Genomic DNA, 11,967 nt, shown 5'->3' with positions numbered 1-11,967 from the left:
ATAAAACCCATTTAGGGTTTCAAAACACCACCGCCTCCATTTACGGCGGCCGAACTAGAGGCCGATGGCCTGGGAACTTGCGGCCAAACGACCATCAAGCTTCGATGAGCATTCAGCTGGCATCAAAATGCCAAAATACATGGATCCAATCCCAGTAAACCATATATAAAAAAAACTTATGCAAAACCAGTGAAGGAAACGACAATTGTTTTTTTTTTTTTTTTTTTTTTTAATAAAAACGTCACCAGTGGCCAAAAAAAAAAACAACCCAGATTCTGACCTTGAAGGTGGTTGAACACCCTCTAAAATCCTTATTAAAGGGTTCCTGAAATTGGTATTAAAACCTGTTTTACCTGGCTACTATCATAGGGTTTGGTTGGCTTGAATTTATGGAATTAGCAAAACTCAAGGACATACCATCACAACAAACTATGACCATGGTTTCAGCCATAGTGCGGCACATGCAAACACAACATACAAAAAAAAAAAAAAAAGAAGTATTGTAGCCCATGTCTACCATGAAACCTTGCTCTGATACCATTGATAGAATAAATCATGTAGAACATTCATAGAGATCAATGAGCATACAAATAAATCCAAGGGTGTGATTGGTGTACCTGGATCCATGGTTGTAGAAATCGAATTCTTGAGGATCTCTGTCGCACACGAACTGCGTTGGTCTGGTCTACCCTCTTCCTCTCAACTTTAGGTTTTCTTAGGTTAGTCACTTAATGGGCCAGTGACAACTATTTATATTGGTGAGGGTAGAGACCAACCTTGCAAAGAAACTAGGGTTTCCTTCCCATTAAGGAAACAATACCTTAGGTCTACACATAGTAACTGGACTCATACCATTAAGGTAGCTCCCATCAACACAACTAAATCGATTTTGTTAAAATAAAGTGGGACTATACCAGCCCACCTTATGAAAATCTTATAATTAGACCTTGCCGAAATTTATTAGGACTGACTAGTTGATACCTCTATGCCACTCCACCAATACTCTTTGTTATTTTCTAATATTATGAAGTTAAATAATTATGAATTAAACCACATTATTAGTTTCTATAGATTATAGGATTTTTTAGTTTGATAAGACTTGAGTTTCTTTAGTCTATTACCAATATTTGTCATGTGGTAGAATGGATAGAGATGAAATTTTGTGGACATGTGGATTCCAATTGCCCTTCTCACATGAAAAGTTTCAACTAAAATGTACTTCAAGTAGCAAAATAAAGCTCTGAATATCCAATGAAAAATGAAACTTAAAAAAAAAAAGAAAAAAAGAAATGGCCAAGTGAAAATACAAGGGGATATGTTAATAGATGGGATGAACTGTGACTTAATTTGAGTAAGAAATAGGGCATGTGGCCAATGTAGACTATTTTCTAGATATCCATTACAGCCAAAATTGCAACTTCAGCTTGTCACATGACAGAACTTGGTGTTGGAATAGAGATACTCTATAGTATTGCCAAACTAGAATAAAATCTTCATAATAAAAATTTCTTATTACACAAATCCTTTAGCCCAGTTGAATCTTAAGGGCCTCGAGCTGAGTTGAAGTCCAAATCAAACAAGCTATGGTTATCAATAGTTAAAGACTTTACTACAATACCAAAGTTGGTACGTTGGGTTCTTTATTTTCTCTTTGCTAAAAAACACATTCCATATTTCTGTTGACATTATTATCTTAGGGTCACTATAGATGGTTGAAGTTCCTAGTTCATAAGCGTCTATTTTCTTGGTGGGGCGATTCCTAAACTAGATAGGAATAGAGGTCACAAACTCGAAACCTCCTGGGGGTTAAGAAACTACACTAGCCTCAACCCACTTATGCTAACAATTATCCTCTCATAAGCCTCCATTTTGTTTGCCTGTAAAAAAAGTTTTTTTCTTGTAAAATAAAATTTCATTATTTGGTTTGACGTAAAATGAAAAAAAAATAAAGGCATTAAAAATAAGAAATTTTTGTATTGTTATTTATAGGAAAATTTTGATAACATAAAAATAGGACTTAATGAAAAGGAAAAAAATATGATTATTATTAAATTGATCGCAATACCAATTTAAGTTTTATTAAACAACATAAATTGGATCATAATAAAGATAAATGAAAAAATCGTGAGTTTTACCTTAGCTTATTAAAACCTATCATGCATTAACATGAAATATCAAAACTAAGAAAGACATGGGATGAAAGTAAACAAAGAATACCACACTTCAGTCTTACAGTCATGGTTTCTCGCAATTTGGTTGCAAGGAGAATTAAAGAGAAGGGAAGTGAAATTTTCGTACTTCAAAAAAAAACTTTTGTAATCATTACCCCATGTGACTATATCATTAACTCCAAATCATTCCATATTTGGTTATTAAATGTGACTTTACTTTACATCAAATTCCCTTTGGTTTAAAATGTAAAATAAAATTACATGTAAAATGTATAATTACTAAATATAGTAATAAATTTAAATAGTATACAATCACATGAGTAAATGTTACAAAAAATTATTTTTTAGGTTTACAAATTTTCACTTCCCTTCCTATCAATCCTTTACTAGAAAATCTAAACTAAATATTATAAATAATAATACTCGGTGGCTGTAGTTTAGTGGTAAGAATTCTACGTTGTGGCCGTAGAGACCTGGGCTCGAATCCCAGCAGCCACATCTTTTTATCTATTTTTCCACTTTTTTTTTTTTCCCCAACTGTCCTCCACGATCAATTTTTACAAAACCGATTTTTGTAAACTCCCGAGTCCCGATCGCGGCTTCATGTTAGCCCGATTGGTTCAACCGTTAGCAGCTTAGAACCCTTAAAAAGAAGACCGGAGTAGAAGAGAGGACATCTAAGACTCCTTAAACCCTTCTCTCTTCTCTGTTTCGTTTTCTTGCTTTCTACTTTCCATTCCTCCGCCACTTCTACAGAGAGAGAGAAAGAGAGAGAGAGATGGGAAGCGACAGTGAAACGGAGAAATCGCAGAAGGACAGAAAGAAGATGCTGGCTCTCGCACCCATAGCGAAACCACTGGCGGGGAAGAAGCTCTGCAAGAGAACTCTCAAGCTCGTCAGAAGAGGTATTATTTATTCCGCAAAGTTCTCGTCTTTGTTAGTGTTGCAAGAAATTCTGGGTTAAATGGTTGATGAGTGTACTTCCTTCCTTCCTTCCTTAGTTGTCCTAACTTTATTTTTGTGTTCTTTGCCAGCTTCTGAACACAAATGCTTGAAAAGAGGAGTGAAGGAGGTGGTTAAAAGTATCCGTCGCGGTAACAAAGGGTTAGATCCCCACCCCCAACCTAAAAAATTTAATTTTTACATTTTTCTTTTGTAATACCCGTATGAACTATTGTTGTCTCTCTCTCTCTCTCTTGTGATTCTTAAAAACTCAAAAGTTGAACTTAATGCACACTCTTTGTGAATGTGTATACGGAATAATTGAAGTAAATACTGGGCAGTTCAATTTTTGTTTACGTGTGCACACAGCTTACAGAAATGGTTTAGTAATTGCACCTACCAGCAAAGAGGTCAAGAAAATGTTTTGCATATCCTTATCATGTTGCTTAAACTGTTATTCGACCACCTTTGAGAATGGGAGGGGGGGGGGGATTGTGGTTTCTGTATATGATACAAAAGTAGATGGGATCTATTGTTTGATGGGAATTTTTGGGCAGTGTGCACTTTCAAAATATGGGATCTATTGTTTGTGACTATTTTTAAGAAGATCCTGGTTTAATAACATCAGCTTAATATCTGAAAGAAGTATTCTCCAAGGACGCATAGAAGTTAGCTGAATCAACCCCCATGGGATGATACTGATGTGAAGGTTATTTATAAAATGAGAGATACCAAGAAACTTTAGTTGGTTGAGCTGGTGGTTTGATTTGGTGGTATTCTCCTCAAGTCCTAGGATATGATTACATCTATTTGATACATGAAACAATAAGTAGCGTTTGCTAATTCTTTTTGCGGTTAATATTTATGAATGAAGAAATGTTTAGTTATTTTCTTCAGAAATCTCACCGTATACAATACTTTTTAGTTATTTTCTTCTGTTTTTTCACCTTTTGTGGGTCATAGAATGTCTTATTACAGTTATTAAAGCCTCAACATGATAGCCCTTTATTTTTACAATTAAATATATGGAAACCACTGTGTGAAAATGGTTTTCGCAGAAGTATGGAAAGAAAAAAGACACATGTTTGGGATTATTTTCCACTTTTCCATGCACACTGTTTATGCTTCTTGCATGGTTGTTCTGAATAAATGATAGAGTCTGTTGGCAATTATTATGGAAAAATAATTTTACTTGGTAGGTAGAATTTTTTTACTGAAAATAAAGTTTTCTGCAAAGACTACATCTGCATGTCTTCTTACCTTTAGATAGATGAATTTGGCATGTAGAGGTCAAGAGTTACTTGATATTCACTAGGAAAATCAGAGTATTTTGTGATTCCCTTAATTACTTATATGTGCTGATGATAACTCTGACAGCATGGGATTTTTGTTAATGTTATCTCTATGTGACATGTAGAGGTCAAGAGTTGCTTGATATCACTAGGAAAATCACAGAGTGTTTTGTGATTCCCTTAATTACTTATATGTGCTGACGATAATCTTGACAGCATGGCATTTATGTCGATGTTCTCTCTATGTGTTTTTAAGATTGTACAAATTAAGTGCATATAGAGAATTCATGAATTACTCAAAAAGAATTTGAGCTCTTTATATTTTGTATCATTTAGTGAAATGGCTGTAACTTGAGGTGCAGTTCCCAAGCAGAGCACAGTGTTTGAGATGGCATCTCATGATCTTGAGATTCAGCTTTCTGTATGCATATACATTTTGATGTAGTGAATCCCTATCCAAGTACCCAGTCTCTCCATGAATTTGATCAAGAAAAATGATCTTGAGATGGACCTTTCTTTTTGACATTGATAACTGTTTATGTGTTGCCACCCAATGTAATTCTTATCATTTGTACAATTTTATGATCCCTTACCATAGAGGGCGGGCCTTGGTGAAACGGTAAAGGTTGTTCCATTGTGACCAAGTGGTCACGGGTTCGAATCTGGAAACAGCCTCTCTGTTAAAGCAGGGGTAAGGCTGTGTACATTATGAAGCTCCCTAGACTCTCAGTGGCAGGAGCCTCGTGCACTGGGTACGCCCTATGATCCCTTACCATGCATTAATATATTCGATTAAATTATGTACCATCAGTTAGTATATGCATTAATGTATAAGATCGCATTGATGACTCTGTGAATTGTAGAGTGTCCTTGTTAACTCATAGCGTTCGGTGAAACTTCAACTGGCGCATGTTTTGGGGTTGACAGTTCAATGGTATCTGATAGCCCTGGATCTCTAACTTGACAAAGTACAGATTGAATAAACAATGGTTTAGCAGTTGTATAGTACATTGGTAGTTGAATGGTGGATCAGTCTGGTTCCTTGTTTTGCTTGTCGCAAAGGTATTACTTTGCTTGCTTCTTTTGCTATGTGTGCAAAGTCCATGCGTCACCAGGACACCAGGTTTCCTGATTGTGATCTAACATGTCTTCTCTAATAAGATTTGTAATTTTGTCATATGTTGATCAACATTAATTGTTTGAAAAATTTGTTACATGTCTGAATGCTAGCTATGAAGCCCTCTATACGTCACTAGGAATAGTGAAGAACTTGAATGCCATGACATGATTATTCGTCCCAATTCATTTTATAGCGATGATTGTTCATGGAATCCTATTCCTTTTCTAAACTAATCTAATGCCATTACCTTAATAGTTGATGAGTGAGGTTGGGGCCGAAGTTATGAGGATTCTTTGTACTTTAGACCTTTTTGTAGACAACTCATTTTGTCACTTTGGTAGCGGGCTAGGATAATATGATCAAGGTGTTCTGAGATGTTGCGGGACCTTCTTTTTTTTTTATAGATCTGAAGATTTATTGTGACCTTGGTGATGTTCCAAATCCTTCAAATAAACTTAGCATTGAAATGGAAAAAATGAATTTTTTTAGTAAAGATGGAAAATGGAATTTTCATGCATAGGTGAGACCTGACCCAAACCTAAAAGCAGGCCCAGCTTTGGCCCAAGGTCAAATTTGGTCTAGGTCCGAACCCAAAACTCAACCCAAGTCAGTTGAGGTAAACTGGCTCGAGCAGAAACAAAAAAGGAATCTATTGACACTGTCGTTTGGTCGGCTGATTAGTAGTCAACCAGTCGCAGGCGCCGACTCCCTCATTGCTTGTCGGTAGATTCCTTGCCGGCATTGGTCGTTGTTGACAATGTGACTGACCTAAACCTATCCAAAGACCCTAAGGGATGTGGCATGGATCTTTTTGTATAGCAAGTTAGTAGGCCTTGTCAGCTTTCGTTCATGATTTTTCCATTGGCATTTACTATTTTTTCCTTATTTTTTGTGCTTCATGTACTGTTTTTATAGTTTTATGTTCCTTTTGTTTAGGTTTTGTTTTGTTGTTTTGTCTTGCTTTCTAGGATTTTTTGTTGATGGAAAGCCACGGGTTTGTGATGCTTAACGCCATATTGATGTCTCTTTCATCAGCTTGTTTTTATAGGTTTTATTTCTAGTCATTTTCATTGTCTTTGCATGCATGCATACATATTAAAATTAGGATGTTATTTTTATATTTATTTTAATGGTTTCTAACATATGTTGATAGTTTTTCTATGTAAATTATGTCACATTGGGTTAGTATACCTTTGTGCTATTTTTCCTAATTTTACTTTGCATATTAGGCTAGTTTTCTGTATATTGGGGTATTTAGGTAATTTTGTCCTTTTATTTATGTACGGATCTTATAATAATTATAATTTTTTATTGGTATTGCTCTTTGTTTGTGAGATTTGATATCATCAGCATATGATTTTGAGTTAGTAACATGCTCCTTTGGTTGAGGATATTTCATGTTTTAGATTCAGAGTGGCATTTCTGTAATTTCTTACATCTGTATATTAACACCTTCATGTATTGTTTAGACAGTAAACAGTAGCTTAACATAGGGTTAACACATCTTTATTTGTTTACTTTTATCATTATATATAGTAAGTAACCTTTGTGTTGTAGCACAGCTGGATAGACGTGAGTGTTCTTGTCTCTCTTCTTTTCCTTGTGTATTATTTTGCAAAGTATATCATGATGCATGTGGCTTATTATATCTGATAGTATACCTAACGGATTGAAGTCTGGTTTAACTGGTTGGACCTGTGTGCCAAACACCTTCCTTGGTCCGCAACTCGACACAAACCCGACCTTTGGTTGGAGAATAGTTCGGAGTGGAGTCAATAGTTTTATTTGTGGGTCGTCCTAGACCCTTATCTATGCAGCGACTCTGCGTCATTGAAACCCAGACCTTTTCGGTCTACTGTTCTCACTTTATTTTTGTCATGTAGTTCAGATTTTGGGTTCCCAACCTTTGTAGGTTGGAGTTCTTCTTCTTTTATCTTAGCTTTGCATTCCTTTCTTTTCAATAAATTTTCTTTAAACAAAATAGTGCTTGTTTAAAGTCTGTTGTTCCTGTATAGATTGAGTAATGCATTGAAGTAGCTTAATTTTAAAGACTGGTGAGGCAATGCTTGCAAATGCACATGCACATTCTCTCTCTCTCTCTCATAATATGTTCTTGTCCTTGGTACCTTGAATTTTTCCAGCTATGTGAAATATTGGGTCTTTATTTCTATCTATTTGGTGGTTGCAGTTTATGCATTATAGCTGGAAACATTTCTCCTATTGATGTTATTACACATGTTCCAATCTTATGTGAAGAGGCTGATATTCCATATATATATGTTCCCTCCAAGGAAGTAAGTTTCAATTCTCTCTGATACTCTTATCTCTATGTTACTTTCTTTTTGTGCTAAGAACATCTGTTTTTTTTTTTCCTTCAATATTCTTCCTTAATAGTAGTGTCATTAAAACATCTGTGTTTTTTCCCTTCCTTAATAGTAGTGTTATTAAACACTTGAAGGTGTTATCTATGCTCATACAGCTGCCCTGAATCCTGTTGTCATCTTCAACTGGCTTTCCATCACTGACTGTAATCAGTGATTCACATCATTCATATTATAACAGTGAAATAGGCTTCACACCTTTTTCTCCTGACCAATAAATTTAATATTTTTGCGACCAAGGTTTGACTGTAAAAGGAGCATCCCAGTGCACAAGGCTCCCGTTACTGCAGGATCTGGGAGGGGCAAATGTATACAGCTTTACACCTTGCTTTGCCCGAAAGGCTGTCTCAACAAACAGGTTGCAATAGTGTAACTTAACCGTTGCGCCAAGGCTGGCCGACTTAATCTTACGGGACTATAACTTGTACAAAAGAATTCTTCACTCAACTGTCATGATAGGTCTGGCTGGCACATAGTTTGGGTTAAGGATCATCCGAGTGGTGGCCTGGCAGCCATTGGTTTTGTAGGAATTGTTGTATTGCAGGTTGTGCTTATGATCAGGCTATAGGGTAAACAAATGGACTTTCCTAATCGGGACTAAGTTCTAGTCTTCCTATATGTTTTAGCAATATTACATTTATAGGCATACTTTTCTATGTTAATTTATAGGGAAAAGGCCATTCACACCGTCACCCTCTCACATCTCTATCCTAACATTCTCTCTCTTTCCTACTATGTGGATCCCATGTTGACAAACCATGTAGTGCCCCCTTCCATGCCCCCATTGGTTGGGCTTGGGGATTCCATTACACGCCGGCAGTGATCCCCTTCCGTAATTGATATTAGGGAAAAGTATCTCTGAACTGCCCGGGTATTCTATGCCCCGTAGGGTACCTTGGCGGCTTAGAGAACCTTTGCCCTTTATATTATTATGATAAATCTATTATACACCATGAGGCCTTGCATTGCCTAATATCATGTCCGTGTGTCCCTATCTGATTCATGTGCCTTTTGCTTATTCTGAGGTGCCATTTCACACTCAGTTGTTACTCCATGCGTGTGGGGGTAAATCTTCCACCATTTTGAAGTTTGGAGAGAAGTTCTGTGGGGGTAGTGTACCGTCCAAGCCCAGACACGGTGTGGGCGAAATGACCGCCCCACATCCTATGAAAGGCAGAAATTCTGCCCCCCCAAAGATGCTTCTGCATGCATTCTCGTTGGCCCCTGTACGTGCAGGGGCCGCGTTCCCCACAGAGAATGCTACACCTAGAAGTTTATTTTGTTTTGCATGTTTCTTGTTTTGTTTTTGGGAGAGGGTTTCTGATGCATCCAGTCTGAGATAATCTCCCACGCCACACCAATCAGGCTGCAAGAATCAGTTGTCAATTGAGAGCCCACATGGTCAAGGAGGAGAGAGTGTCAGGGGTGTGAGGGCGTGGGAAAGCATCCCTACATAGATGGCGTGGGGTTTTTTTTTTTTTCTTCACTTGTTTTCAATGTTTTGCTTTAGTTATTTATATGCGTGTGCTATTGTTATTATCAATTAAAATATTCATTTCGACTTACCAGGATCTTGCTATTGCTGGATCCACCAAGAGGCCTACTTGCTGCATTTTGGTACTAACGAAGCCCACAAAAGGAGAGCTGCCCCAGGAGGAACAGGAGAAACTGAAGGCAGATTACGACCAAGTTGTGTCAGATGTGAGTGAGCTTGCATCCTCTCTCTTCTGAAAGATTGAGCTGATGAACCAATTCAACCTCTTTAGTCTTTACTGAGGGTTTCTGCATGGGTTCTATTTATATTGTCATGTGCTTAGCTTTTTGACATTGTGTATTGAGGAGCCAAATCAAAGACAGGCTTTTAAGCCATACCTGTTTTTGGAGAAAACCCAGCAAGCGGAGCCATGCAAAGCTAAATGATAGATCTTTTCTTTCTTTGTTTAATTTTTTTTTTCCAGTTCATATCACAGGTGTGTTTTGCAAATTTTTCTGGTTGGATCTCAGCATTGCATCAGCTCTGTCGTATTGTTCTAATTAGAATCCATTTTTCAAGTAAATTATCAAATGGATTATAAGGGGAAATGGCTAAATGATGAAGGTAGTAATAGTTTTGAAAACAATTTGCTTTAAAAAAAGTGCAAAGGGGTTGGGAAACATTCTACATATGTTGGGTCACATAGGTGAGATTATGGAATTGCAATAGGAATGGGTCATAACCTAGATACTTAAGGGGCAGAATGCCCATTGGGTAAATTGTTTTGTAGGTTTTATAACATGGTCCAGCCTTTTTGATCAATGCTATTAGTTTTTGGTTAAAATGATCATTGGGTGGATGGAAAGGTCTCTTCTTAGATTAGTCAAATGTAATTTGGGCCTATTATATTATATGGCCCATCATGGATAGACCTTTAATCTTGTGTTTCCCATTTGAATAGAAGTTGACTCAAAGATGACCAAGTTTCTTCAACCAATTTTCAAGCTTTCATATGATCATGTGGAAGAATTGATTTGATTAAATTTTCATAATATTTGAACATCAAGAAAATTGGCAATAGATATGTTCTTCCCTTTTAATTGACTACCTTTTTTTTTAACGTTTTTAATTACTACATGGAATCTAATGACATTCTTATAATCATGATTTTCACTATGGGTTTCATTGTGAGGACACTTATCTTTCTCTACTTATTTGGAATTGAAAGTTGACTAGTGAAATGGGCATAGGTTCCTATATCACATAGGACCCATGACAATTTGGTCACAATGAGAGTTCACCAACCCTTGTGACTCTCAATAACATCTATTATTATGTAGAAAGGAACTAAACATGATGTAGAAAAGAATGGAAATCATAAATAACAATCACACAATTAACATGATTGAACATAAGGATTTACGTGATTTGGCAAGATTGTCTACGTCCACAGAGAGATGAGATATGTTTCACTATCAATGATTGTAACCTCTCATCCTCACACCTGTCTCATATTGTGTTACAGAAAAAGAACCTTCACTACATATTTCTAACGAAACCCTATATAGAAATTTTACCGAAAATTGATTTATATAATCTTTGGCTTCTTGGCGCCCCTTCGGAATCAACCCACAAACTAAGCGACGGAATACAAGAGTAGTGACATTATACCCCCAACACTTTCCCTCTTTGTTTTTGTTTTTTTTTTTCCCATTTAAGGCTGGTAACAAAGATGTTTAAATGAAGAATCCCAAAGGTGTTGGAGAGTGGATTTGCACCAAAATGCTGAAATTTGATTCTAAAATTTCCATTTTACATGAAGTCATGGAGTCTTCTCAATGGTTTGAGGAATCGGTGTTGGATTGCCCGAATCGGGCAATTTGTATCAGTATAGATAGATGGTGATACCATATCGGTATGCACCAAGGGTTTCACAAAAAAAATAAAAATAAAGTATCTAATTCGATTTTCTTAAAAAAGAAAACAGGGGTAAATCCATCTGATCTGGCCCGATTCAGGGTGATCCGGATCAATGTCGGTGGAGATCGATCCCAATCCCAATACCGAAACTAAAACTGTGGTTTTGTCTGGCTAGATTAGATACTGGAATGGTGGATACATAATTGCAGCCCTTCCAAGTTCCATCCATAGAGTGAGCTGTATGGTTGCAGTGTCAGAGTATAACGCATAAACGGATATGCAGAAGGCTCTGCTTGAAAGAATTCTTATTATTGTCTTGTGTGGTTGTGTGTGAAGAACTAGAACTGAGCAGTAGTAGTAGAAGATTACATTCTTTTGCATAAACAATCCCTTCTGTATCTTTTTGTCCAGATTTCCCATTCTTATTGTTACATGCTTATCAATGGCCTGGCACTAAGAGCTAATGAATAAGACTTCTCAGAAAGTGGGGGGAGTTAGTGGTGGAGTTTTGGCAGACAAAGCCTTTTGAAGAGATTTGTCCTCAATTGTTAAAATTTGATTTGCAGATCTTCTTAAATCTGTAATTGTTTTAAGCAATTAGAATGTGGATAACAAGTAGAACATAGGACAACTCATACTCTTACATCTATTGTGACAAATTTTTTTT

The 11,967-nt window shown here is 36.6% G+C and overlaps 1 protein-coding gene and 1 non-coding gene across 2 annotated transcripts; both read left to right on the top strand.

Annotated features, from left to right (window-relative positions):
- The first annotated feature begins 2,597 nt into the window (after positions 1–2,597).
- On the top strand, positions 2,598–2,669 carry TRNAH-GUG. The gene has a single exon. It is a non-coding gene; the product is annotated as a tRNA-His (tRNA).
- Positions 2,670–2,883: 214 nt separating this feature from the next.
- On the top strand, positions 2,884–9,684 carry LOC122664692 (H/ACA ribonucleoprotein complex subunit 2-like protein). Its single transcript, XM_043860636.1, has 4 exons — positions 2,884–3,076; positions 3,206–3,275; positions 7,714–7,819; positions 9,476–9,684. Exons 1-4 carry the CDS (start codon positions 2,950–2,952, stop codon positions 9,635–9,637), a joined length of 465 nt encoding a protein of 154 aa, XP_043716571.1. The 5' UTR covers positions 2,884–2,949; the 3' UTR covers positions 9,638–9,684.
- Positions 9,685–11,967: the final 2,283 nt, after the last annotated feature.

Source organism: Telopea speciosissima, chromosome 6 (genome assembly GCF_018873765.1).
Source record: "Telopea speciosissima isolate NSW1024214 ecotype Mountain lineage chromosome 6, Tspe_v1, whole genome shotgun sequence".
NCBI classification, from domain to species: domain Eukaryota; kingdom Viridiplantae; phylum Streptophyta; class Magnoliopsida; order Proteales; family Proteaceae; genus Telopea; species Telopea speciosissima.
Note: the sequence above shows the minus strand (reverse complement) of the source record. Positions and strands in the feature narration are given on the sequence as shown.

Coding starts and splice junctions, on each gene's coding strand:
- LOC122664692 (XM_043860636.1), top strand. CDS start 2,950: ATGGGAAGCGACAGTGAAACGGAGAAATCGCAGAAGGACAGAAAGAAG. Junction 3,276..7,713: donor ATCCGTCGCGGTAACAAAGG/GTTAGATCCCCA, acceptor TGGTGGTTGCAG/TTTATGCATTATAGCTGGAA. Junction 7,820..9,475: donor TATATGTTCCCTCCAAGGAA/GTAAGTTTCAAT, acceptor TCGACTTACCAG/GATCTTGCTATTGCTGGATC.